This window comes from Peromyscus eremicus, chromosome 16_21, assembly GCF_949786415.1.
Source record: "Peromyscus eremicus chromosome 16_21, PerEre_H2_v1, whole genome shotgun sequence".
Taxonomy (NCBI): Eukaryota; Metazoa; Chordata; class Mammalia; order Rodentia; family Cricetidae; genus Peromyscus; species Peromyscus eremicus.
In genome coordinates, this window is record NC_081432.1 from 50,075,371 (window position 1) to 50,103,133 (window position 27,763).

The 27,763-nt window shown below is 34.8% G+C and overlaps 1 protein-coding gene and 1 long non-coding RNA gene across 14 annotated transcripts in view; one reads left to right on the plus strand and one right to left on the minus strand.

Moving 5' to 3' along the window:
• Rims1 (regulating synaptic membrane exocytosis 1) overlaps positions 1-27,763 on the plus strand; it is a 492,321-nt gene that overhangs the window by 315,439 nt on the left and 149,119 nt on the right. For 11 of the 13 annotated variants that reach the window (XM_059243920.1, XM_059243921.1, XM_059243922.1 and 8 more), the window contains 10 exons: positions 2,832-2,899; positions 5,821-5,931; positions 7,373-7,472; positions 11,435-11,558; positions 14,700-14,746; positions 17,907-18,019; positions 20,444-20,574; positions 21,648-21,819; positions 21,932-22,085; positions 23,062-23,133. In XM_059243920.1, the coding sequence (XP_059099903.1) occupies positions 2,832-2,899; positions 5,821-5,931; positions 7,373-7,472; positions 11,435-11,558; positions 14,700-14,746; positions 17,907-18,019; positions 20,444-20,574; positions 21,648-21,819; positions 21,932-22,085; positions 23,062-23,133 (1,092 nt within the window). Of the gene's footprint in view, positions 1-2,831; positions 2,900-5,820; positions 5,932-7,372; positions 7,473-11,434; positions 11,559-14,639; positions 14,747-17,906; positions 18,020-20,443; positions 20,575-21,647; positions 21,820-21,931; positions 22,086-23,061; positions 23,134-27,763 lie in introns of those variants that run through there. The other 2 variants (XM_059243928.1, XM_059243930.1) reach the window with 1 other exon arrangement.
• Positions 21,620-27,763, minus strand: part of LOC131893834 (uncharacterized) — a 29,449-nt gene continuing 23,305 nt past the window's right edge. The window contains exons 2-4 of the long non-coding RNA XR_009374752.1: positions 26,258-26,324; positions 23,052-23,223; positions 21,620-22,078 (exon numbers count right to left, since the gene is read on the minus strand). This is a non-coding gene — a long non-coding RNA (uncharacterized LOC131893834). The remainder of the gene's footprint in view (positions 22,079-23,051; positions 23,224-26,257; positions 26,325-27,763) is intronic.

Genomic DNA, 27,763 nt, shown 5'->3' on the forward strand with positions numbered 1-27,763 from the left:
CTTAGAGTATGAAAATTATTGCAATGAAAAACAGTAATTAAAATTAGCCTGTTTTTCCCAAGGTATGGAGAGCTAATTTGTGTTAAAATGTCCCATAGAAATAAGCTGAGAATTATAAAATTATTTGAGCATAGCTATGTATGGATTTGGGCTGCCACCTGATAGGATTTATGGTTCTGTATTAATGATAACAGTGAATTAGATCTTTTAAAGGTACATTGAATATACAGTCAAATGTTTGCATGTGTTCTATAAGCAATTCACTGAATTTGTTATCATTTTGAAGCTCTGCAACCCATCAATCAATATCTTTAATCATCTACTAGCAATCAAAAAAAATATTTTTATCAAGAAGTATTTTTTAAAATATTTTAGGAGCAAATTTTGCTGTGTTTTTCTTAACCATCAATAGCAGGAAAATGTAAATTACAAGGACAAATTGAAGTATTTAAAAAAATCTGTATCTCACAAATTCCATAATTATATGGGTAGAAAAAAACCAACAGATTAAAATTACATGTTATTTTTTATTATTTTTGCAAATATTTAAGAAAAAAATGATGCAATTTAATGATGATCATAAAACTATTAAAACATGCTCAGAATACAAACAGGTTTAATGTATTCTAAAATAAATAAATTTTGCATGCTACAGTATTAATTTTTTACATCTTCATTTTTTTAGTCCTATTTAGTATGTATCTACAATACCGTGTATAATCAAATGTTGCCAAATCATATGGCTACAAAATGTGTAGCATTTATATTGTCATAAGGTAGAAAACAAGAACTAGTTAGGAGTTACTAGGCAAACTCTTTATAGATAAATCTGCCTATCTGGCTGTCTACCTACTACCTATGTGGAATACTCACATAATTTATATAACCTCTGTTCAAGATGTTTTTCTTAAATAGTTTGTAGATTATAGAAAACCAATCATTGAAATGTGCATTTTTATAATATGAGGCATATCATTATTGAATTTTACCAAAAATCATCAACTTTTTAGTTCTTTGCATTTGAGGATCATTTTGCCCAGAAATAGTCACTGTTTATGAGTTTTTAGACTTGTTTAGGAAAAGAGACATCAAATACAAAGCTGAGCCATCACAAGAGAAAGGTGGAAGAGAAGGAGCCCAAGTGTACAGACTTCTTACAGTAGCAATCCCCTCATGGACTGTTTTCCTTTACATCTCCTGATAGAGTCTAAGCAATTCTGTGAATCTGAGTCTTCAAAGATGAGTTAGAAATTAACAGCTCATTGGGTCTTCATACTAATTACATGGAACTTGGGGAGAAACACTTTTTAATAGCAATAATCATTTTGTAAATCGATACTCATATTAGTCCTTCAATATTCATGTTATAGTTTGTTTTCTGAAAGGGATTGAAGATTGGCTACTTGAAAATAAGCATGGGAAGATTTACAATAGGTAAACATAAGATACAAAAGTCCTTGCTTTTGAAATTCATTAGTTTTTTTGAAATTCAAAAAAACATTTTCATAATGAGATGTTCCAGTAGACACTTTGATATTGGACCATCTCTGCATTCAAATACATGATTTTTGAGAGAGGTTTGCATCCCAGGCGAAGTGATATTTTAAGAGAATACTTCTTGCTGGCCTCGTTTCTAACATTAATACCTACACAGAATCTACCATTTTTCCTGTGAATATTTAAATGACATTTCAATATTTATTGTAGTGCCTATAACATTCTTTTTCAACTCAAGGGTGTGTAAAAGAAACCTACAGAAAACACTGAAGTGGAAATGTGTGGATTTTATAATTACAGACTTCATACATTCTTGAAATTATTATGTATTGAATTTCTCCAGTTCCGTTATCTCCCATACCTGACACCAATGAATTTTTTTTTATTGCTAAGATTCAGTTATAAGCCAAATGTGTTTTCCAGTTAACTAGCAGGAGCTGTGTGCCTTGGGACTAGCTGGCATAGTTTGATAACTCTCTGCTTTTTTTATTCTCTTCAGAGATCCATGGAGAGACCATTTTGATTCAGTTAACTTTGGACTTAAAACACGAAGGTCATTTGTTTTTTTACTTGTCTTAAAAAGCTATCCCCTCAGGACTTTTGTCTCACACAAATACTGAACACATTACTCTTTCCTTTAAAATTTTCTGTTTCCTAAACTTCTTTCTTTGACATTATACTTAAAGTAAATATTAAAATTAACATTTTTATTTGGAAAAAAAATAAACATTAAATTAGATTCATGTATACTGTGCTAGAGCTTTTTAAGTTCCTTATGACTTTGGGAATACTGTTGAATACAATGTCGTTTGCATGCAGCCTTTTGCTAAGTTATTCTTGGTCGTTTATTTATCATTAAGTATTAGGTATGTGTACCATATTAGCAGTTAATGTAGGAGGATATAGAACACCACATGACTTTGAAAGTTAGGATACAGTGCAGGTGAGTTCCAGAGAGCCTAAATTTGAATATTTCTCAGCTAGTGGATAATTTTTTTGGCCACTGGAGGGCAGTCTGTCACCTGCTATAGTTTTGTGAGGCAGGGAGGGAGAACCCTGCGGCTTCCACTATTTTGTCTCAGGGTTTCTAGGCTGATTGGCGACATGAAAGGATAGCTCTTGATTGGAGACGTGCATCTGTATCACTTGTTCACTCATTTCTGTGATTCCAGCCCTTAACCTTTACATGTCAATTGGGTACTAGTCTGGAATGTAAACACTCAAGATTGTAGTACCCTAAACGTTTCATGGGCTTGAAGAGGCAATGTGGAAATGGTCACTGGAATGCTGAAACTTCCCACTTGAACCACCTTTTATTCTTTCCCACTGCACAGGTGATTTGGATTATTACTGGTTGGATCCTGCGACGTGGCACAGCCGGGAAACGTCTCCTATCAGTTCGGTAAGCTTTCTCACAGCGTAGACAGTTCAAGAATCACGCTTGGTATTCATTATCTTCTGTTATGTGATTAATAACAGTCTTTCTGGATCTAGTACACCTTTTATTACCGTCATTATTAATTTAATTTGAAAGGACCGCTTTAAAGAAAAGGGGTTATCTTTGAATAATCACAGAGCTCTGCCAGCATCTGCCTCCTTAAAGGAGTTCACCACCACTGCCTGGCATCATGAAATTACTTTTAAATGAAGAGAAATTCAAAAAAGAGTTCCTCAAGAAATCCAACAGTGTTTTGTGTGTTCACACTGAAAATGACTTCTCAATAATAATAAGACACTGCCATATGCTTACAATAAATTGACTGTATTTAGATGTTTAAGATTCAGATCGTGGGATCAAAGTTAGATAACAATGATTCTTTTTTTATTTTTATTTTTATTAAAAAATTTTCTATTCATTTTACATACCAACCACAGGACCCCTCTCCTCCCTCCTCCTGACCCCTGGCCTCCCCCTCACAAACCACTCCCTATTCCTGCCTTCCAAGGGAAGGTCTCCCATGGGGAATCAGCAGAACCTGGTACATTCAGTTGAGGCAGATCCAAGCCCCTCCCCCACTGCACCAAGGCTGCGCAAGGTGTCCCACCATAGGCACTGGACTCCAAAAAGTCAGCTCATGCACTAGGGACAGATCATGATCCCACTGCCTGGGGGCCCCCTAAACAGTTCAAGCTAATCAACTGTCTCACCTATCCAGAGGGCCTAGTCCAGTACCATGGGGGCTCCTCAGCTATTGGTCCACAGTTCATGCATTTCCACTAGTTTGGCTGGCCATCTTGATAACAGTGATTCTTATACTGTTTGTCTTATTAAAGCTGAACAATTAATTTTGTTGTTTAAAACAAACAGACAGTAGAATTAATGACTGAGCCAGACCAGCAAGTCCATTCCTACAATAATGGTTAACTAATATGACAGCACCTAATTTAAATCTAAGTTTATACATTAATGTTCACTCCACATTTGAATTTCCATGTTTAGCTTTCCATTGCATGGAATTTGTAGCATTTCTTCAGAGATAATGCTTATGCAAATGAGAAGTGAGAGTAGAGTTCCATGTTGAGGTTTTTGCATTAGCCTGGGTGACATAACTTCACTTCTGTAGCTAGAGAAGCATGTCACTGTGGTGATGAACTAATTTGTCCTCTTCCCATTGGAATATATTTATAGAGCATTGGGCACCATTGGAAAGAGTTTTATCCACTCAGTTACACACACACACACATATACCCACAAGCACAAATATCCACACCTACCCAATACACAAATAGGCACATAAACACACCCAGAGATGTAACAAACATGGAGAAAAGCAAGCATACTTAACAACATACAAATATACACACACAAACACAGGAGTCATATCCATTTCACTGGATATGGTAGGTTTTAGCTGTTGAGCCACACGAGTACTTAACCTAGTTTAACTTCTGTAGAAAATGTTTTTAAATGCTGGAGAAGAAAGCTTGGAAACTTTTAGTGTCATTTAACTATAATACAAGTTCAAATATTTGAAATTTAAACAGGAGAAATTCACCCTTTGCTGAGGAAAAATGAGGTTGAATAGAACCCATCCCACCTTAAAAGCCGATTATATCTGTCAGAGTTACTGTGCTGATCAATAGAGGTCTAAAAAGATGTAAGTTTCTCAGTGATGCTAATAGTACAGACAAATATATTTTATTTTGTGTTTTCCTTTCTATTGTACAGAATAATAGTTTTCAGTGTGATATTTTTATTCTTGCATAATTTCTTTGATTCCATTCAGTCTTCCATTCCTTCCCCTTCCCATACCCCTTGCTCTCCATCTTTCTGAACAGTTTTACATTTTACTTCCATTTCACCTTTATTATTTTCTCTAGAGCTCTTGCATGAGAGAAAACACACACACACACACACACACACACACACACACACAAACATACACACACACACACACACACACACACACACACACGTAAAACAAAACCATTCAATAAGGACTCCATTATATGTGAGTAAGACTGAAATATTCCAGGTACTCCTTGACTTACTATACAGCGAGGCTACATCCTGCTTAACTCATTGTAAATTGAAACTATTTTTGAATTAATGGGCTGGAGTGATAGGTGGCTCAGTTGTAAAGTCACTCGCCATGAAGCACGACCACCTGATTTCGATCCCCAGAACCCATGCTGTGGAATGAGAGAACCAACTCCCATAACTTGTCCCCTGACCACATGTACATTGCGGCATGTGTGCTTCCTTACATCAATTAATTCAAAGTAAAATATTCTGATTGAGATGGGTTTCATGCACCTGTTCTCCTTTTCTGTCACTTTGCTACACAGTACACTGTAGGGTGCTGTTTGTTTACAAACTGCATGACTGACAGGACCTGGGACTAGCTACCCCTGCCCAACATCCTGACAGAGGAGTACATGACAGACTTATCACAACCTGACAAAAGTTAAGATTCAATGTGGTATCTGCTGAATGGGAACATCTCTATAGAACTGTAAATTAAAATTAGATTGTAAGGTAAGCCAATGTAATTCAAGAGCTAATATATAATATATAACCAGTATACTATCACCATTAATAACTCAAGTGTAGTGTTCTATGTATAGTCGAGATATTATTAAAATTACAGCAAGTTACATTTCAGAGCTATTTTCGAGACTGTTCTTAGTTGCTAACTACTTTTATCATCAGCTCTAACTGAAAAGTCTTATAAGTTCACCACAGAGCCCACCTAAATAAAGAATTACCAATCTAGTGTCTTTTATCCCCCCTCCCAAAATCACATCATGCTACAACTGGTGATTACTTAGCTACAGAAAATAATACAAGCCATTCACTTTTTAAACTTTATGTTTTCATAGCATCCTGTAACGTGGCAGCCATCAAAAGAGGGAGACCGATTAATTGGCCGTGTTATTCTTAACAAAAGAACAACCATGCCCAAAGAATCAGGTGCATTATTGGGTCTGAAAGTAAGTATACTGGTTCAAAATGTGGGATAAAGTACAGTACAGACAGCATTCAAAAAGTTTTAACAATTGGTTTTAAATTTTTTTTCTCCCTTTCCCAAAGTCAGTTCTCTCCAGTGAATACAGCTTTACTTATATGTTAAGGAGAAACAAAGTATAAGTAAGGGAAATGTTTTCTAGTAACAGAAATACTTACAGTAATGTTAAAAGTGTAAAATGTTTCTTTTAAACACACTTACTGTCTTCTGAACAAAATAAGACTATGTTAGATACACAAAGATATTTCTATTTTATGGAACAGTGTATATACGTGCACATACACATGTGTACACATATATGCACATCTTGCATTATGTGTATCCAGACAGCTTTGTTAAATCACATGATTATGCTGGAAGTTTCATAAATAAATATTCAAAGAGTTTTCTATTGTTGTTGTATGTTACCTCTTGAGAACTGTTGGCTATTAATTTAGGGAATAGGTATAGCTGTCTGTAGAATTCTTGCCTGGCGTACATGAAAGCCCTGAGTTTGAGTCGAAGCACAGCGTAACAAAAATTAATGCATGTATTTATTTATATTTTGTTGATTATTACTATTAATGACTCTTGCTATGAACTGTTTCTGGTAGCCTGTATTACTAGCTACATTTCTGAGAACTGTGGACAACTCTCACCATTCAGCATTATTACTCCACCTCGCTCCTCTCTCCTGCACCCATCTTTAATTGTGTATATTTGAGACCCTTGCATATTGTAAAATTGAGCCTAGGGTTCTTTTTTTTTCAAATATATTGAATTTAGAAAAGAATGGAAAGTGTTGAATGTTTGGCAATATAATTCAGGTTTGAGAGTCAAGTGTTCATAGTTAGATATGGCAAATGCCATTATCCAGATATTTTGTTGTGGATACACTGTAGCTACAATGTAATACTTTGTACAGTGGAGGGTCACTTCCCCCAGGAGACCTTTATTTGGGTAGAATCTCTAGTCTCTATGAACTCAGGTCTACTGTATTCTACTACAGTTATAGACAAGGGACCAATATTTGATAAGGACAGTAGGGTATATCTTTATGCAAATAAAGCTGACTGATATGGTAGGTATGATATGGAAGATTAATTAACTCAGTGCAGACGGTACCAACCACTTGCTGAATAACTGTGAACAGGGAATTGTATCCCTTTATTCTAGATGTCCACCTGCTTGGGGCCCTGTGATTGTTACTACAACGTAAAAACAGTACACAAACTTCCTTACATGGCCATCCCAAATATAGTGGTTTTTAAAAATAATGCCTTACTACTACTTACTTCACTCAAAGACGAAATTCGTGAATGTCCCCTCACTGGATTGTAAGCATATTAGAACAATGTACAATTAATTCTGCTTACTAATTTATTCATGAATGAGACTTAGGAACTCATGAATTTGTAATTGTCCAGGTGGTTGGAGGAAAAATGACAGATTTAGGACGTCTTGGTGCTTTCATCACCAAAGTAAAGAAGGGTAGCCTGGCAGATGTAGTTGGACACCTAAGAGCAGGTAACTTTTCTCTTTTTTCATATAACTGATTTGTTCTCTCTAAAAATTGATGAGTTTCAGTTTGTGTTCAGTTATTTATATATGTGAATTGTTAGTAAGTCATTGTAAAGCATGGATACAGCTCTTTTCCTGATACAAATGTTTACCAGTTTATTTATAATTATCTGTACATAAGTGGCAATTAGGAAATAGAAAGATTAAGGATCTTTTATAGAAATAAAATCATAGATGCAACGTAGTGAAAGAATGCTTATTTCATAGGTGACTTCGTAATATTACAACAAAAATTCAAATCCAAAGTGGATTAGCATTGTAAAAAATGCATTCCACACCATTGTCTTTCATAATGTGTCAAAACACTAATTTAGGAGTAGTAACTGGTATTTTGCCTATAACCTTGTCATGATAATGATTCCTATATAGATTATTTAATGAATTGCAGGTTAATTTAAATGTGACATGCCACTTCTACAGAATTTGGATGTTTATTTTGCTCTGTATAGCCTTAAGTGACACAGTAAAGAGAAAATCACAATATACTATAAATTCAGTAGCAACACAACTTAAAATTGCTGTTGATGAGCTCTTAATTTTTAATTTTAGGAGAAATAATAAAAAGTTTTAGTGGATTTCACCTTAGATAATGGATAACTATGTCAATAAAGATGATTGTTGATACAAGAATAAATCTGAAAAAAGTATAGCAATCCCATGGTAGCTAAAGCTAGCAAACTTTAGCTATTAAAAGCAAACTTTTGCTACTCATTTTTTTTTTTTGCAGATGAGAACAGTATAACAACTTTTGAATTGTGTTGTGTTTTCTCTGATGATTCTTGTAGAAGTGAATGAAGTTGTTGCTCTCTGTAACATAACCTGTTGTTTCCACGTCTTTAAGACCCTCCTGATGGTCTGGGAGCCTGATAGCTTAAATCTAGAATGATAAAGCACAGCTAAAATAATTGTAAAACATACAAGTATGCTTTTCACTTCAAGCAGTGGATTTGGACCAAATGAAAGTACCTTTAATTTTACTTTTTATAGACTCAATGATAGAGACAATTGGACATGTATTTTAGTGTGCAAACTGGCTTCTCTTCTATTTTTGTATAATAGCCTTAGCTCATAAAAGTCACCTGTGACATTATTTTTGACCTTTGCTCGGGATCTGGAACCTTCTTTCCATCTTCCCTGGATTCCTATAGACTGATTCCCCTTCAAGTCAATGCAGTTCGCTGTTGCTCGGTTTAACCATCCCAAACACAAAACCGGCACCCGCACACTGGTGGCTCTAGATTCATTTATGTCTCTCGCTTATTCTTTTATTCAACTCACAGCTCTGTAGGTCTGCCCACTGAGAGCCTACAGAGCTCCCTGGCCATGCCAGTGTACCTGTGCCCTGGCAAGCTTCCCCCGTCCCCCACAAGACTTGGTCAGCACCAGCTGTCAACCTGCTCTGACGGCTGAAATCTTTTTCACCCTTCAGTGCTCGTAATTCAAATGTTTCTTGATATCTCACCTAGAGCAATAACTAATTACTACCCTCCTGGTACCACCTGGCTCTACTTCTGTTCCTCATTGGATGACTCTAATTGCAGGAAACATATTACTTAAAGGTTTTTGTACTGGTTTCTGTGTTATATTTCCACCATGAAATACAAAGACAAATGTTGTTTTCATCTTTTCCCCCTCATTGACTACATCTACCTGAGGTGATTATCCATGGACAAGTAAATGGTCTGAATGGTATTAAATACTTCCTGTATTCATTTTTATTGCACTATAAATAAATTAAAGCATGTATCAGTTTATTTTAATATTAAAAGTTATGTGCCCAGGTTTCTGTCAGTTAGCTAGAGTAATTAACAATGCATTACTTTTGCAAAGTAATGGTTGCAATCTGCTGTTGAGTATTAAAGTCAATTTATTTATATTCATCATTTTGCAAAAAAGTGATAGAACAAAATGTAATAGGAATTATCAGGGTAAGTACTATTTTATGAAATATTTTCCCAGCATACTTGTGAATATGCACATTGCTCCATATTGAATATATATGTCTAATGCACTGTGCATAATTATGTATAATTCATTAGATATAAATATATATGTCTAATGAACTGTGATGTTAAACTTTGTTTTTTCTTTGGTCAAAAACATTTTGAATATTGATAACATATTGTGAAAATGTATTCCTTTTCTTTATTCTTATCGGTGAAGTATATCAGTGAAAATCTTTCTAGGTAACTTCGTAGGTCTAATTATTAATATTTATTTAATTATTGCTAATAACCATATTTTTAATGAAACTTAAGCAGCACTCATGCTTTTTACTCTTAAGGAAAGAAATTCTTAGAAAATAGGAATTACTTTAAGATTTTTTTCCATCAGTTATAAAAATGACTTGATATAAAAACTACATGTTTGCCTTTACATGTAAAATGTTATTAATTAAACACTGATTTTAGTTAGGCATGTAATTATTTTAGGACCTGAAATGGTGAGAACAGCATAATAAGCAGGACATGAGAAAAGTAAGCCACCTCAAAGGGCCGTTATTGCAGGGATATCTCACCTGAATCTACCACTGTGAGCAGGAAGGTCCTGGCGATATTTCATTTGTATTAAAATATTATTTTTATGTTAAAAATAAAGTTGCCCGGGGGTCAGAGCTATTAGCAAGCCATAGGAAAGCCGGGCAGTGGTGGCATATGCATGTAATCCCAGCACTTGATAGGCAGAGCTAGGTAGATCTCTGTGTGTTCAGGGATACAGCCAGCATTGGAGACACACGCTTTTAATTTCAATACCAACCATAGAAGACCTGGAGGTGTATACAGACAGGCAGTGATGAGGCGGTCATGTGGTTGGGTTTACAACCAATGAGAAGGCAGAACCGAAAGTCTTTATAAAGACTTTAACACAGGAAGTAGCTCTCTTTCGGAGAGGTAGGACCACCGCAGGAGGAAGGGTAAGGTTTTAGCTCTTAGCTCTGACCTCTTGGCTTTCTTCTTTGCATTGGTTCTGTGTTTCTTATTTAATAAGACAGTTGGTTACATCTACAGAGGACCATTTAGGGTCTAACACTTTTATGAAAATAAATCTTTATCTCCAAATCATCGACTTTTAAAGCTGGAGTTAAAATAACAACCATCAGTTGCTTTACATTTTTTCCCATGGGACATCATGTTTCTGTCCTTCATTGATCTTGGACTATCTCAAAAGAAATCAGTACTATATTAATTCTCTCTTGCCTTAAATACTTCCTCTTGTTACTTTAGTATTCACTACGTGCTCTGTATAGAATGTGTGTTATGAACATCTGGAAGGGGGTTAACTGTCATGCAACAGTTTTCACATCTGCTTGCTTTGTGACTGCCATGGCTACCTATGTTACCTTACCTATGGATATGAAATCAAATCCTTTCATGCATTTTTATTCTGTTGTGCATCAGGTGAAGACAATGGCGCCTGACTTAACATGGAAAATTCGTGCTAGATAATGTTTATTGTTACTTTTAACAAAACTAAACCAAAACTTCTGCTCACTTAATAAGAATCCTTCATATGCAGAACCACTTGCATTTCTTATACTATATTATAGGGCATGCTGCTAACCCTTGGTTTTAATGTTTCCAAATAGGCTGTGCTAATTTCCATCCCATAGCATGAGATTATTTTTATATTATTTCTGGTATATCTAAAAAAAAAATAGAGTCAGTTTTGTATTGGACTATTTTTAGTGACCAGTAATATTTGGGGATAAAAGCCAAAGAAGAAAGTAAAGGTGGTTAGAAGAACCAATTAGCTGACATTATATGACAAGTCATCTTACTTCTGAAAGCAAAGCCTTGAGTATTAAGTTATTGGTATATGGTTTGCATTTCTTTGTTAAAAAAAGAGAAAAGATAAGAAAAGTAAACAGACTATATAAGGTAAAAAATACCCTTCTTTTTAAATTCAAGGGGATGAAGTTCTAGAGTGGAATGGTAAACCCCTGCCGGGAGCAACAAACGAAGAAGTTTACAACATTATTTTAGAATCAAAATCAGAACCTCAAGTTGAAATTATTGTTTCAAGGCCTATTGGGTAAGGCTAAAAACACTTACTTCTTAAGCTTAGTGAATTACATGTATTAGCAGGGTTTGACAAAGAGTGTGGACATTCATACAGAACATGTTAACATGAATAGCTTTTTTTCCATCTATTATGGGCATATATAATAAGCTATAAATCCTTTTTAACTTTTAAAATTAGAATACTGGATTCTAATATGTTAGAATATGTTAGAATTCTGATATGTTAGAAGCTCCTCAATGGACCAATATAAAAATACCAATATTTATTTTTCAATATAACAAAGTATAGACTTTCATTGATTAACTACTGAATTTTTGTAATTTCTAATTTAACCAGTGGTGTTTCCTTTAAGGGAATAACCAGCCAATTCATCTTGAAACATTTAAATTATTAATGATAGTATACATCTCCAATAACTTTTTATTCTATAAAGGAGAAAATATTTTTCCGTACACTTACAAAAGGGTAGTTTTAGCTTTTGTTTGAAACCAGACAGGGGATATTGAGTATTTGGATATTTGAATCACTATAATATATGGTATTTGTAAAACTTTAGTTTTAAACATGATTCAGTAATCTATAGACAGTAGAATATTTCTCTTTATCTGTCTTCAGTTCCCCATAGTGTTAGCATTTTCCAATAAACCCAACAAGTCTAGAGTAAAAATACATTTACCATTCTATAAATTTTAGTAGACATTTTTAACTATGTCATTATAGTGAGCTCACTATATGAAGTTATTCTTGGGAATAATTTTTATATCAATTTGCCAAGCTAAGATATTACAGAGCTCTGACTTGAGACATTTATGTTGAAAAACTGTTAACTCTAATTTTTATTGTCTCCGTGAGTGTATATCAATGTAAAACATGCATGAAAATAACCATCCTAATATTGGTAGAATGCCAAAGTATGATCCTATTTCACAGACCATTAATATATAAAACTCTAAAACAAAGCCAAGTTTTCAACTAATTTTAAGTGATAACAAAGAGTAAACACTGAACACATTTCCAAAAATATTATATATTTCCATGTAGGCTTTTAAAATAACACCATAATTTTTGCCAGTTTTATGTGATATATATTCTAGTGCTGAGGTACATATGACACTGAAAAAAGAGGTAAGTAAATTGGGAAATAATCAAAAGTATAAAAATGAAATTTATACTTGACCCCTGTACATATAGCCAAATATTTTGTAGATATATAGTGCTTTCAGAGTACTTAGGTAAAACAGTGATTTACCATGACTTAAGAGAACAACAGACAATTAAAGCAGACTGGAACAACAATAATATGACTGTTGCTTTTATACTCATATCATTTTGAAGTAATCATCTGCATATCCAAACCCTTGTCCATCATGGAGCCTGGAATTCAGAGGGGTATGACTTTGAAGACTGTGTCTGAATAAACATCAAAGCTGTCGTATACATTATTTCAGTAATAATGCTTAATGTTGTTAATGTTTAATTTATTGACATAATGATTTTAGGAATCATTGTAGATAGAACTCATAACCATTAACACAGATTAATAGCATAAGCTCCTTTCAGATGTTTTGGGAGGCTCTTGGCTTTTATGCTTCTAATCATTATTAAAATTATTGATCACAAGACTTGTGAGTAGAAAAAACTAAGAAAACTTGTGTTAATAATTGGAACTGTCTGCATGGAAATCTTGCAAAAGCAGTTAATGCTGGCCCAAAATGACTTTAGAGTTTTTAAAACAACTTTTCCCAGTCTCCCTTTCAGTAACATATAAAATATGTCAGAGTTACACATTCTAAGTTTTTAACTGACTGTGTTAAGATTTTCAAAGAACTTTTACAATCTAAAAGATCATCATCCTGATTTTTAAAGATAAAATTTTTCCATTTGCTCAAATGAATGGAAAGGCAATTGTCATTGTGGAAGTAGTTGTATTTCAGGAATTATAAAGAAATCTCAATTACTAGTTCGTGGAAATTATATAAATTGGCATTTATGTTCAAATATATGATACAATACAGTTATAAAATATGAGCATGATGTTTTATCATCTGTAGAAAAAACTGAATATAGTTACTTATAAAATTAGTTTGCACAAAAAGTGACGAGGCATCAAGAACCAAAGTAGAAAACAAAATATTAAAAATAACCCAAGTGAATTTAGGCTGTAAGGGAAGTAATTAAAATCATTTAACTGATATGCTGATAATTCTGTTGACACTAACTCCAGTCTGCTTTAATATGTCATATTAACACTTGCATGTTATTAATCTCCTTAAATACTCCTAAAATTTTTTTGAAAAAGGAGAGGCGAAGTGGACATATACAAGATAATGCCCAAACCAAGGTGGTCCAGGGTTCTTATGGGATTTTAAGGTCTCAGTGGAAAAGAGATGAAGCTGAAGTTATCTTAAGTATTTTTTTTTCAGAGTAATTTGTGAGCATGGCAGGAATGGGGGCTCTCACAACTCACTTTAACCATGTAGTGTAATAGCCATGTATTTAGCAAACCAGTATAGAGATAAAAATCTCTATAAGGGGCATATATTTGCATATATATTATATGTGCCATGTATATATTACATGCACATTCACGAACTATTTTGGCTTTTTTGTTGCAAGCTTGCACCATCATTAATTTCCAAAGCAATTCATCCTTTTAATTTTCTTAACTTTGCCCATGGTATTCATCATTTCATTTACTTATGAAGAAATATTTCCATCTGTTTCACTCAGTAAACTCTTTCAGATGTGTTTGTAAAGCATATTACTGATTTGTAAAATTTGTGTCATTTTGATTTTCTAGAATTGAAACAAAATATTATTACCTTTAACATTTTTTTTTAATTTCCAAAACCTGCTGTTTTGGTAGTAAAAATATTGTGGGGAACATATCCACAATATTAGTCTGATTGTTGTCATGTTAAAGTATTTTGCTGTTAAAACTATATAAAAACTTCTTTTTTTACTGCAGTTTTCTTTATGTGGTGTTTGGCATTCATGCACATTAGTCGTTACCTAAATAGTATCTCTCCTTCATTTCTACACCATAAAGACCCCAAAGGACTTTCACCTCACTGAGATAGAATGGGCTGTGGTTGCCTCAGGCAGGGTAATTTACCTAATGGGATTTTTCACTCTACCTGTTTCTTTTAGTGACATCCCCCGGATCCCTGAGAGTTCCCATCCTCCCCTGGAGTCCAGTGAGTAATAGCATTTCCTTGTTATGAAAAAAAAATATATTAAACTAAATTAGAAAATAAGATTCATTGTTTTCCTTAATCATTTGATGTAAATGAATTAATATTACCGTTTGCCTGTCTTTGCTAATGTCACATTTCACGATGATAATAATGCTCAAACCAAGGCGGTCCAGGCCATGTTCACTGATCTAGTTACTAACTCAAAGATTGTTCTGTACCAGGAATTTTTCTTTTGCTCATTTTTGTGCCCGTACAAACATTCTCGTTTCAATATCCTTCTTTAAAATATAATGTTGAAAGTGTTGTGTTTGGGACAGGTGTTTTGAGGGAAACTGAGGCAGACTACTGGAGAGTAAAGAGTTTATGAGAAAAGTTAATAGGTCCATGAACAGATAGCAGGGGCCTCACAGCATGGTAAGAGCATCATGGAGACTTCAGACCCCAGTAGCAGAGGCAGAAGGCAAGGCAGGGCCTCTGGAAAGTCAGAATCGGCCTGGCAGAAGTGGGGTCATTCTGTGCTTACAACGTTCTAAAGATGGTGGAGATCTCACACCAAGAGCTTGCAGCCGGGGTCTCTGATTCCTGGTCAAGAGACAAGGAAGGTAGTAGGTGGGGTGGGGGATGGGGGGAAGGATGTATGTAGTCAACACCCCCTTTGATGTTAACTGGCTTCCCTGGTAAGTAATCCAGCACATGTATATCTGACCATGTCTCAGTAGATATGCCCTTTGTGTCTGTGAGGTGAGGCTTAAGCAAAGGCCTGATTCTGACATCGCATTTTTACTAGTAGTAAATCAGTACACTGAACAGAAAAAATTTATTGTGGGCTGAGCATTATGACACAGGTTTACAGTCTCATACCTTAGAGGGCAGATGCAGGAGATTACAGGTTTAAGACTAACCTGTACTACTTGTTGAGAATCTATCTCAAGAAAACAAAACAAAAATAAGTAAATAAGTTAATTAATTAATAATTAAGATTCTGAAACGTGACTATCCAAATTGACTGATAAGCAGCACAGTCTGAAAACAGTCTAGACCAATGGTTCTCAGCCTGTTGGTTGTGATCCCTTTGGGGGTTGAACAGTGCTTTTATAGGGGTCACCTAAGACCCTGAAAACACAGATATTGACATTAAGATTGATAACAGCAGAAAAATTATGGCTAGGAAGTAGAAATGAAAATTATTTTATGGTTTGGTGTCACTACAACGTAAAGAACTGAATTAAAGGATTGCAGGATTAGGAAGGTTGAGAATCACTGGTCTAGACACCTTAATAACTAATTGTCATACCACCACATAATAGTGTCACATATGATATTAGAAGTCCACGGGTGTAATAGAGTTCAGTGATGGAGTGTGGGACAGAGCTGTTAGTGTACAGTGGTCAAAGAATTATCTGCATAATAAGTAAAGTCACTCAGGATGGGATAAGATCATATTGTGTGTAATGATACTGTTAGATAATGAAATTTTGTTGATAATCTGGAAATTATTGGAATTCAATCAAAACTAGGGCTTGATTCTCTAGGTATTATTACAGAATTCATCTTATATGATGATAAACTTAAATGGATTTAAGGAAAACTAGTGATGAGAAGGGAAATAAAACATGATCATACTGAAGAAGGTCCCTCTGGCCAAGTTACCACACAAAACCTATTCCATCATGTTCTCATGTTCATCATGTTCTCAGCTGGACCTGGGCCCAGATTTGGTTTGGGGCTTTTGATGACCAATACTAAGAGATGCATGGAGAAAATTCCATAAATATTAGTAGTCTAGATAAAATAAAAAATGAACTCATTTTTATAAGATGGCATTATTATAAGAAACATATTTTAAGACCTAAAATGGTTAGTGGGATTAGGCTAAAGACATCTGATTAAAGAGAAATTTTATTTTATAGCTACATTTAATGTAGTTAAAAGTCTCCTTTTTGGGCACAAAATGATGCATGTGGCTTCATTTAAATCTCATTTTGGAATCGTTGACACAGAAGACCCAGCTCTCTTCTTGGAGGGAATAGGAGATAGTTTACTCTGGAGCCATTTTGAGTGAACATAGCCTGGGAACTTAGATCAAACTTAGATCATTCCATATTCCGTGTTCCAGAATGGAAGCCATTTCCTGTAGTTGTATAGATTTACAGAACAAAGAAAGCCATAAATTGAGGAAAGTTTAAAATACGTGGAGGGGTACATTAGAGAGATGGTTACAGCGAAATGAGGGAAGCTTTTCTGTAGGCTTGAGATGCTATCTGATGACATTCTTAGCTTTGGGGTTGGTGAAGTTAGATTCCAAAGGTTTTTATCTATTAGTTACAGAATGTTAGTTCTATCATGGAGGTGGGCAAGGACAGTGGGTTCTAGGTGCTAAGGATAGTACAAGATAAGGTAACTAACCTTTGGACCTATAACATTCCAACCCCTATGCGTCATTGCAGTTTTAATCAATCTTTGTAGACACAGTTTCTGTTCACAGACTATAGAAAAGAACTGTGTGGGTAGCATACCTCAGTGTAATTCCACACTGAATTTTGAGTGCATATGTATTCAAGAACTTAGCAGGGTGATTGCTTTTCATAGCATCCTGTTTTTCTGCATGTGTCTGGGTACAGAGCAACAGCATAACATGAAAGCAGAGCAGTAAATTAATGAGAAACACTATTCTCAGAAGTTTAAGAGATTTATTTGTAACATAAAATTTAAGAGAGATAATTTATTTTTTAAAAACATGATGAAATCTAAATTTAAATGTGGCTCATAAATTGTGTCCTATATCCGTTCATATCAATTTGTCAGCAAATGTTCACTGGTGACAATAATTAACACAACAGGCAGCCTCTTCCTTGTAACTGCCTCAGAAAGCTTGTTCATTGATGTAACTTACAACAGCTGATACAGAACAATTCAAAATGTGGATAAGATCCTTCATGTTGAAACAAGTGAATGCAGTATCATATTATATCATCTAAAACAGATAATTAACCAAAGAAGACATAAAGAACTTGCCAGAGCTATCCCATGAAAAGTAAATTCTACATCGAATCGTGTTAGCTATGCCTTTATACAAATTACAGGTCCATTTACCTTTTGGTTCAAACATGTTTTCCTTACTCTAACATGTGTTCATTTTTTTTTTTTATTCTCATTTTAGGCTCAAGTTCCTTTGAATCTCAGAAGATGGAAAGGCCTTCCATTTCTGTTATTTCTCCAACCAGCCCTGGAGCCCTGAAAGACGCCCCCCAAGTCCTGCCAGGGCAACTCTCTGTATGTAGTTTGTATATGCAGTGAATGACTGGCGTTAGGGTTTGTTCTTTGAATGCGTCATTAAAAACTGTCTGGCTTTCCTGAGCCTCCAGCAAATACATAGCCATTTGGAACTATCACCCTACTTCACCATTGTTTTATGTATTTCTTCAGCTTGTCCCTCTAGTCACACATATTGACATAGAAATATTTACTGAACGTTTACAATGTGCTAAGTGCTCTTAAACATTAGCTGGTAAATGGTAACCTTTGGAAAAATATTCATACTTTTGGTAAGTTATGTCGATGTTCCGGAGTAAGTCAGTATTCACATACATTCATAGAAAGCCACATTCAATTTTCTTATCCACTTTTATGGAGCCTGGAGCTAAAAAAAAAAAAAAAAACCTTAAAATTTTAAAAACCCCATTGTCTTCTTAGGACAATTGTTTGTGGAAAGGCAGCAGAATGATGTCCAAACACAGTGGCCTGCATACTTCCTGTGGATTTGCTCTCTAACCTGGGGAACCCTGGAGAAATAAACTGGCCAACTGTTATGGATAGCTCATAGATTAAAAACAGAAAGTGAGATGTTTGTATTAATAACGAAGCTGAAATTTCGCTTCAGATTTTTCCATGAAGAGTTGTGTTTTCAGTCTTTAGTGCTGTGTGGCTTTCTGTGGTAAATCTTGATGCTTTTCTTTGATTGATAAGTCAAAGAAAATAAACTTATACTCACTGTTATTTCCAAGTCCTCCTTATAATATAAGAAAAAGCATAACCTGTTTTGCTTAGCTGCTTGGGCATATTTTTTTTATTGTGGTTATCTCTGGCTCTTCACCTACACCATTAAAGGGGGTTAAAGCCTAGATTGGTTGTATAAAAAAAAAAATAGAAGGTTGAATTCATACATCTCCAAATCCTTTTCCTGTTCCTTGCAGTGATGAAACAGTCCCATTTAATTTAGCTTGTTTTGTTATTATGACTTCTGAATACACTATCTCACATACCCAGTAGGCTTTTGTATTTAAATGTAACTACTTAAACAGAAAATCGAAAGTAACTTCTAGATTCAAAGACAGAATTGAAGTTAACACTGTGAGTTTAGTGACATATTCTTGCCACCAGAATGGACTCTGTGTTTAAATCTAATTTGAGTTCACCTTGTATTTCACCATTTGGCTCTAGCATGAGGAATTCATCATTAGAAGTGTCACCCAGCCTTCGTATTATTTGGAGTGTCACTTATGTGTTAAGCCTTCCCTTTCTTTTTCCTTTCTTTCATAATAGCTAGCTTATATGACAGAAAAAAATGTTAGGAAGCAACAAACTTTGCCTGGCGCAGAGTGGGCCTGTGGTGAATATGTTCCCTGACCTCTTCCCTTCTTTCTTAATCAATTCTTATTTCAGCCACCCATAGTACTAGAAAGCACTTTCTTTGAAAATTTTTTATTATATTTTTGAGATTATGATTACATCATTTCTGCTTTCCCTTTTTTTCCTTCTAAATCTTTCCATATCCCTGGACTTGCTCTTTAGAAAGGACTTCAAACAACCCTAAAATAAAGTCATTGATGATCAACACCTATTGTTTTTGATATCATAAAACATTATGATGACTTCAGTATTCCCAGAATTAAGCTCCAAAGCTACACAGAGAAACCCTGTCTCAAAAAAACAAACAACAACAACAACAACAATAGTAATAATAATAGTTGTATTAGTTGTATGTATAGGCTTTTTCTTTTGGGCCATCAACCAGCTCTCAAATCATGACACAGAGCTTAGGCTCATTTCTGGCTAGTTCTTTTAACTTAATGTTTCCTTTATTTACATTTGCCTCAGGGTTTTTTACCTTTCTTTCTTTCTGTATATCTTATTTTCACTGCTTCTCATGACTGGCTGCCTGGTTTAGTGTCCTGGGCATGTCCCTCTCTTATCTCATTCTTCTCTTTCCCAGATTTATCCTTCTATTTATTCTCTCTGCCTGCCAGCCTTGCCTATCCTTTTTCTGCCTAGCTATTGGCCATTCGGCTCTCTATGAGATCAATCAGGTGCCTTAGGCAGGCAAGCTGAAACAAATACAACACATCTTAACATAATTAAGCAAATTCAGCATAACCAAATGTAATACACTTTCTCACACTTAAAGTGATATTCCACAGCATAAAAAATGTAACATATCTTTGTCTAATTAAAGTAATATTCCACAACAGTTGCATTTCCATACCTGAAGATGTAATTAATGGTTTTGCCTGTTGTGAGTTGTACATAAAATGCTTACTAAAGGGAAAAAGTAACTTCTTGATGGCTGTATTTCAAATCACTGGAATCCTGTTATACTTCAAGTCAAAACATCATCCTTTAAATAGAGTTCTGATGCTTTATGCAAAATTATTTAATCTCCTGCTTTTGATAAACAGTTCCTTTCTGCATTTCTCCTAGGTGAAGCTGTGGTATGATAAAGTGGGACATCAGCTGATTGTGAATGTTCTACAAGCAACTGATCTACCCCCTAGAGTAGATGGGCGTCCCAGGAATCCCTATGTAAAAATGTATTTTCTTCCAGATAGAAGGTAATGAATGATTCTTGAAAAGTTTACTAAACTCAGTATTAATTAGAGAGATAGAATTTCCTTTCTGGGACATATTTTCCAAATATAATAAGTAATTCTCTCTAGTGGACTAAACTACTTTATCCATGAAGATAATGTCTCAGAACTTTTACTTGATAATAATGAGGTACTTTTAAATATACCCATTAGTAGAGACATTTCATTAAGAATGTACCTTTATCATTGCTTACATTTATAATTGAAATTAGTACTATTAAGTAATAATAGTATTATACCCTATGAGTTCTCTTTAGATTTTGATGTTATTAAACAAAACATAGGAAAAAAGATGGACTGGAAGTACAGTTCAATAGCAGACCATTCCCCTAACTTGATGAGGCGCTGAGTTTGAACCTCATCTCAAGGCAGTGATAGTAAGTGACAGCTCAGTTGTTCAGCTATAACTGAACATTCATACCATCCCCTCTAAAGCTGATAGAACATTGTAAAGAAGGGAATGGCAAGAATATGTAAAATATATCAGTGATAGATGTGCTATCGAACTCCAACGTCTGGGAAAGACAGAACATTTGCAAACATGAACTCAAACAGTCTGAGTTTGCCTGCACTAAACACACACACACCGAGAGAGAGAGGGGGGGGGAGTAGGAGCCTACAACAGTCAGGAATTAGGAAGAGGCTTGGGGACTCTACTCCTTATGGATGAAATATTTGCTACAAAAAGATTATTTGATTGAGGAGGTGTCCCCGTCAGTTTTCTGATCTCAGGGAACCCAAGTCAGTGTGAACATGGGCAGCTCTGGTTAAACTCAGTGAGTTATAAAATAATGAGTCATGAATCTCAGAAAAGAACCTGTAGGGAGTTGATTGGGAGGATTTATAGGGAGTGGGATGAGATCAGTGGGTGAAGGCAGATAGTAAACAGAATTCCATATAGGTGTGTATAAAGTTATCAAAGAATAAGCTTAACAAGGGAGAAGGAAGGGGAAAACAGTAAAGATACTGACTGAAATTGCACGTGACTGCAGCACACGGTTCCACTGGCTCATTTAGGAAACATCTTTATTTTTCAGCGACAAAAGCAAAAGAAGGACGAAGACAGTGAAGAAAATTCTAGAACCAAAATGGAACCAAACCTTTGTCTACTCCCACGTACATCGGAGGGATTTCCGAGAGCGAATGTTAGAAATTACCGTGTGGGATCAGCCAAGAGTCCAAGAGGAAGAGAGTGAATTCCTTGGAGAGGTGATGTATTTCCTGGAGAGTCACGTTAGATGCTTATTGTGGCTTTTGACATACCTGTTGGCCATGAGTACTTTCATGTTGTGTTTCATTTGAGGACTAACTGCCTTTTCAGATCCTCATAGAATTGGAAACGGCACTTTTAGATGATGAGCCCCATTGGTATAAACTCCAGACACATGATGAATCTTCACTACCTCTGCCTCAGCCGTCCCCGTTCATGCCAAGGCGGCATATTCATGGAGAGAGCTCCAGCAAAAAACTACAAAGTAGGTTAAAGTCATTTTGGTTAGCCGACAGTAGTTATGTTCCCACCTCTGCTCACCGATTGACACCCAAAAAGATATGTTTTCAAGAGTTTTATTGTAGAGCACACTAGGTGAAAAAATTTATTCATCTCTGTAAAAGAGATTTAGCTATACTATTTTCTACATATCACAATAAAATAATATATGTGGTATGGAAGATTAAGAGATAAAGCTAAACAAATCTCCCAGAGACTTCCCTTGTACAGTGTTTGATCATTGAGGGGCTAACTGATGAAATGATTTCTCTCTTTAGTAATGGGTTGCTATATATAATGTCATAGTAACTATCATTTTAGGGTATTTCAGTCTTATTGGTAAAGATATATTTTAAGCCATGGCATTGCTGGTTTATTACTATTCATGTGGTAATTTGGAAAATTCATTGTCTTTGTAATCATTTTTGAGTTATCAAGTAAATAAGTTCTCCAACAGATTGGAAACTTGGAAGCATTGCTTTGGCAATCTGGATTCAAATTTTTGCTTTTTCATTGAATATAGTATGTCAGTATTTCTCTGATCGATAATTTTCTCAAAATTAATATTCATCAGTATCATGGCTAATGAACATATATTTTAACAATGGGCTTGATGCTTTTCAAACATCCTGAGGCGTGCCAGATGGCAGCCAAGGTAGGTCTTTGAGCCTGTCCCCTCAGCCTTACCTTTCTCCCTATAGGCAAATTGTATGTACTTCACTATACGTTTTATGTTCAGCGTTTAAAATGAGGAAGGATGCAAGTCAAATTTTATTCTGTAAGAGCCCTTCAGTGTAATTTTGTATGGAGGAAATTCTGAAAAATATTATTTTTTTTAAACAAACACGTTTCACGAAAAACCAGACCAGTGTTTACTTTGAATTATTCTTATTCAACTATGTCCTTTGCCTGTTGTAAACCAAGCAGACACAGAGGTATCTGTTTGCCTTACTGTTGTGCAGGATCTCAGCGAATCAGTGATAGTGACATCTCAGATTATGAGGTTGATGATGGTATTGGAGTAGTGCCTCCAGGTGGGTGGCGAAGAGCATGGCTCCGCTTCACTGTCTGTGCTTCATTCCGCTGCCCGCTGCCCGGCTCCTTCCGGACACTGAGCTGGAGGTCTTCAGTGCAGAAACATCAGTATTATGTTATTCCATGGTGACTTGTGTTTCAAATTCTTAACAATGTTTAAAATGGACTAACATCTCTGAATTCACATTCTATTTACTTGATATCGTCAGGTTCTCCCTTAGAAGTATGCCTAAGTAGGTGAAACAAAAACAAAAAACAAAAAACAAAAAAAAAACACCATTTCATGATGCTCTGAGCATCAGTAGAAATGTGGATTTCATTTTGAAAGGATATTGTTAACTTTATTACATCCAATTCCATTCTCCTGTGTTTTATATTGTATTTCTATGATTTTCCTTCCCCTCATTTCTCAAAAATACCATAGCTTTCCATGGAATATACTGAGAAAGGTGCATGGCAGGGTTTAAAATTGCATGTGGCATGGCTGTAGCTTTTAATGCTTCTGTGGTGTGTTCACTACTTACACCTATGTGTGTATATGTTTTGAAGTAAGGCAATGCTCTAGAAAGAGTCAATCTTCCTTTGAAGTGTATGTCTTCTTGTCTTTGTATAAGTTGGCAAAATTTTTGTGACGTGAAAATTTAGGTTTACATTTTTCTATCTGAGTTGTCAGAAAATTACTTAAAATGAAGGAACACTCACTTTCTTTGTGTGAGTCCTGTTTGATTCCCCTTGTTTAACTAGTAAAGGGGAAATAAATGTTCCACCGAGAATGAAAAGAGACATTACAGAGTATATGAGTGTGACTAATTAAAGGTAGTTGATTACAACAATATTGGCATGTGTGCCCTTCTTTTATGTGAGGTCTGCATTGGGGACGCACTTAGCTTAATGGGGGCAGTTTTAGTAAAATTGATAGAATCAGCACTAGTGAGAGAGTTCATGATTTTTTTTTTTTGGAAAGGTGCATAGAACTTGATTCAGGATTAGATACACATCTGGAGAATTTTCTAAAATCACATATTTGTTATCTGTCATTCAAAGAAGGGACTTATGTGTAAAAAAAAAACCCAGCAAATTTGTTAAATTAAACAGTGCTATGGACTGGATTAGATTATGAATGATAGTTTTGTATATTAATGGGTAGCATTTTCTGTTTGTGGTTCTTTTGAAAAGAACACAGTAATTATCCCCATTCTTAAAAGAATCGGAATATAAAATTGAAAACTTTAATGAAATTGAATTACTAAAAATGATTATAAATTTAAATCTATTGTCACATTCAAATTGATAGGAATGAGATTATTACTGGTAAGAAAGGAGTCAAATATTTATTGGGATTGACCAGCCTTAATGTGATTACCAACTTATGTAAATAGAATTTGCTACTGTGGGTGTTTCTCATGTTGTAGTCACCTTTTTCATTTCTTAAATGAGACAGTTGAGGACGAATGAATAGCCAACTAAAAACGTTGATTCAAGTGGTTGGCTCCTCATTCTTGGTCTGAGATAAAACATGCACATCAGTTCCTGAGGAGTCAGCATGGACTGTGGATTCACTACTCATGATTCTCGCTTGGACACCTTTTATAAATCCCTGAATTAGAAATATACCTTTATCCACTATTCAGATGTTTTATAGTCGTCCTAGTGTTTGATAGTACATATAATCTTTATTGTTGAACACTGGTGCTTAAACTATTGCTTCAAATTGCATTTCACAGTATTTAGCACTATAAATTAAATAAATACAACCTGAGAGATAAGAATTTATATAACCAATAACCAATAGTTTGTTTCAGATCTCACTTTATTAACGAATGAACAGAATCACCAGTTTCTTAAAATCCCAGATGTCTACTTCCTTGATCTGATATATAGATACAGGAACCATCAAAAGATACATAGGACACATATAATTTAGTAAAGACACATATGTTATGTGTTCACATACATAGTGGTTTTAAGTCGAGAAAAGATGAAGCACTAATAAAATGAAGATAAGTGACTATGAAGTGAGGGGATTAAGTTAATGAGGGCCATGTGCTCCTGATACCTGAGGGTGACTATGAATTTGCTCTTGCATTTCTAACATCCTCTATGAAGACAGAATGAGGTGGCTGATTGCAGACGGCCTGAGGAGGCTTAAGAGCTTCATTCACAATGTTCTATAACAACCAAGGCTCATGCTTTCTCATCCCTCATATGTTTAATAACTACCACAGTCATAGCCATTATAGTAATGAATCCGATGGTTATCTAAACTAAGTAGTTTTAGCTGCTTAAGAAGAATGAAACCCATATGCAAAATGCTCTGATTGAAGGATGGCATCCTCCACTTTTGGAGCATCTCAGTAAGTTCAGGAAAAGAGAATAAAATCTCTAATTTATAACTGAACAAATGAAAAAATTAAGACACAGGTTAACTGCCTCTTCCAACTTATGACTTAAGACCATTTGTGTGCTGTCAGTAATGATTAAAATCTATAAAACCAGCTGGGAGATGGTGGCACATGCCTTTAATCCCAGCACTTGGGAGGCAGAGCCAGGCAGATCTCTGTGAGTTCGAGGCCAGCCTGGTCTACAGAGCGAGTTCCAGGACAGGCACCAAAACTACACAGAGAAACCCTGTCTCAAAAAAAAACAAAACAAAATCTGTAAAACCAAGTAATCACAAAATATAAATTAAACAAGTATATATTTTATATTTATATGACTATACTATAATTAAAATGAAACTAAATAATCATTAATATAGGTGATTGTTAATATAAATGGATATACAGATATAATAATTTAATATAAAGTCAGATTTTAAACATTTAACTGTTACAGCAAACACAGTACATGGAAGTGACTGATTGATTCACTAATTGTGTACATTACCTTCAGTATACTCTCTGTATAACTCACAACTCGCTTATGACTCCTAAGAGAAATTTACTAAGAACACTCAACATCTACAAAGCTTTAGGATAATACTTGTTTTTTTCCAAAGTCCTTTCTTGACAAAAAGCTCAATGTCTAAGATATATAATACAAGTAACTCAAGAAAAATTATGTGTTCTTAACATAATATCACTATTTGTTTTCATAATAATTATGAAGACCCAATTTACATACCTTGACCGTCGCTGAAATCTTGAGATTTTCATACTCTTAATTCAGTATTGATGCCCCATAATTTTACCTAAATGATGACATTTAAAATTTAAATAATTTAAACCTTATGTTTAATTAATGTTAAAATTGTTCATTTTAATATATGAAATTTATTCAATGCATGTTAATTTATTAATATTATAATTTATATAGTTGAACAACCAGTCTGTCTCCACAGAATAATAATGTAATTACTATTGTTTGAAAAGGGACTAAAAAATATACATTTTTAACTTATGTTACTAAGGTCATAATATTTTCATTAGAGAGTCATTTTAGGCTGATCCAGGAAATGAGCTCTTTTGTCTGAAGATTGTTGAATTGCTCACACCTTAAACTTACTCGCTGATGGTACAGTCAGAACAGCCTAGCTGTTGGCTAATTATCAACTTGCTTTTATAAGTGTTATATGATGACATGAATTATTAAAGTATCTAAGAGCTACCAAAGAAAACATGATTTCTGTTTTCTAGCTGAGTAATGTCTCCATGATTCATATAATTCTTATGTAGTTGTAAAGGAAAGTACCATGGCCTTTCACCACACTTTGTTGTCTATTTTCCTAGCACTAGTGAAAATTAATGACCATCATAAAACATAAAAAAAAAATACAACCCTTAAACTGTGAGCTGATATTATGGATTTTAGATTATTTTTTTATCTGAATCAAATAAGAAATGGCACATACATTTTGTCCCAAGGCCATCATAATTGGTGTTTCTGTGCAGTGAGGTTAACTGTGTTCATTTAAAGATGATTCATGAACACAATGGAAGGATAGTTTTAGATATCATGGATAGATTTGACGACATTGAAGTCTAGTGTTCTCTGCTTCGCTATCATCACTAGTTCCACTCATACATTAGGTACCATTGAAATTTGTATTTATAGCAAAAGTCACAAACAGTATTTGTAATAGTAGAAGTCAGCTACCCTTCTTTACTCATAAAAACAAATGTGGGATGTTTTCATTTTCAATGAAACTGGTTAGAATGCTTCTGTAATGACTACATTTGTAATATGACTAAGTGGTTTATCCTTTAGAACAATTTAGGGGTTGGCGTGAAGACTAAGTCCGTAAAATTTTTAGCACAAGCCCAGTAATGATAACATGTGTTTGTGAACATAATGCTAAGGAAGTGGAGACAGAGGATCACTGGAGCTCAATGGCCAGCTAGCCAAGCAGAATAGATGGTCTCCAGGGTCAGTGAGATACCTTTTCTCAATAAGATGAAACACAATAGAGGAAAATGCTTCATGATGACCTCTGGTCATGCACACACCTACTCATACATGAGCAGTTGCATAAACACACACACGTGAGCACACATACACATACACCACACCACGCAAAAGAAAGAATAATTAAAAGTTATTAAAGTTGAAGAAATCAGATTTCTAATCTTTGACTTGTATATTAATGATAGTTCTCTAGCTGCTTGATTTATGTTGCTGAAAAGTCACTAA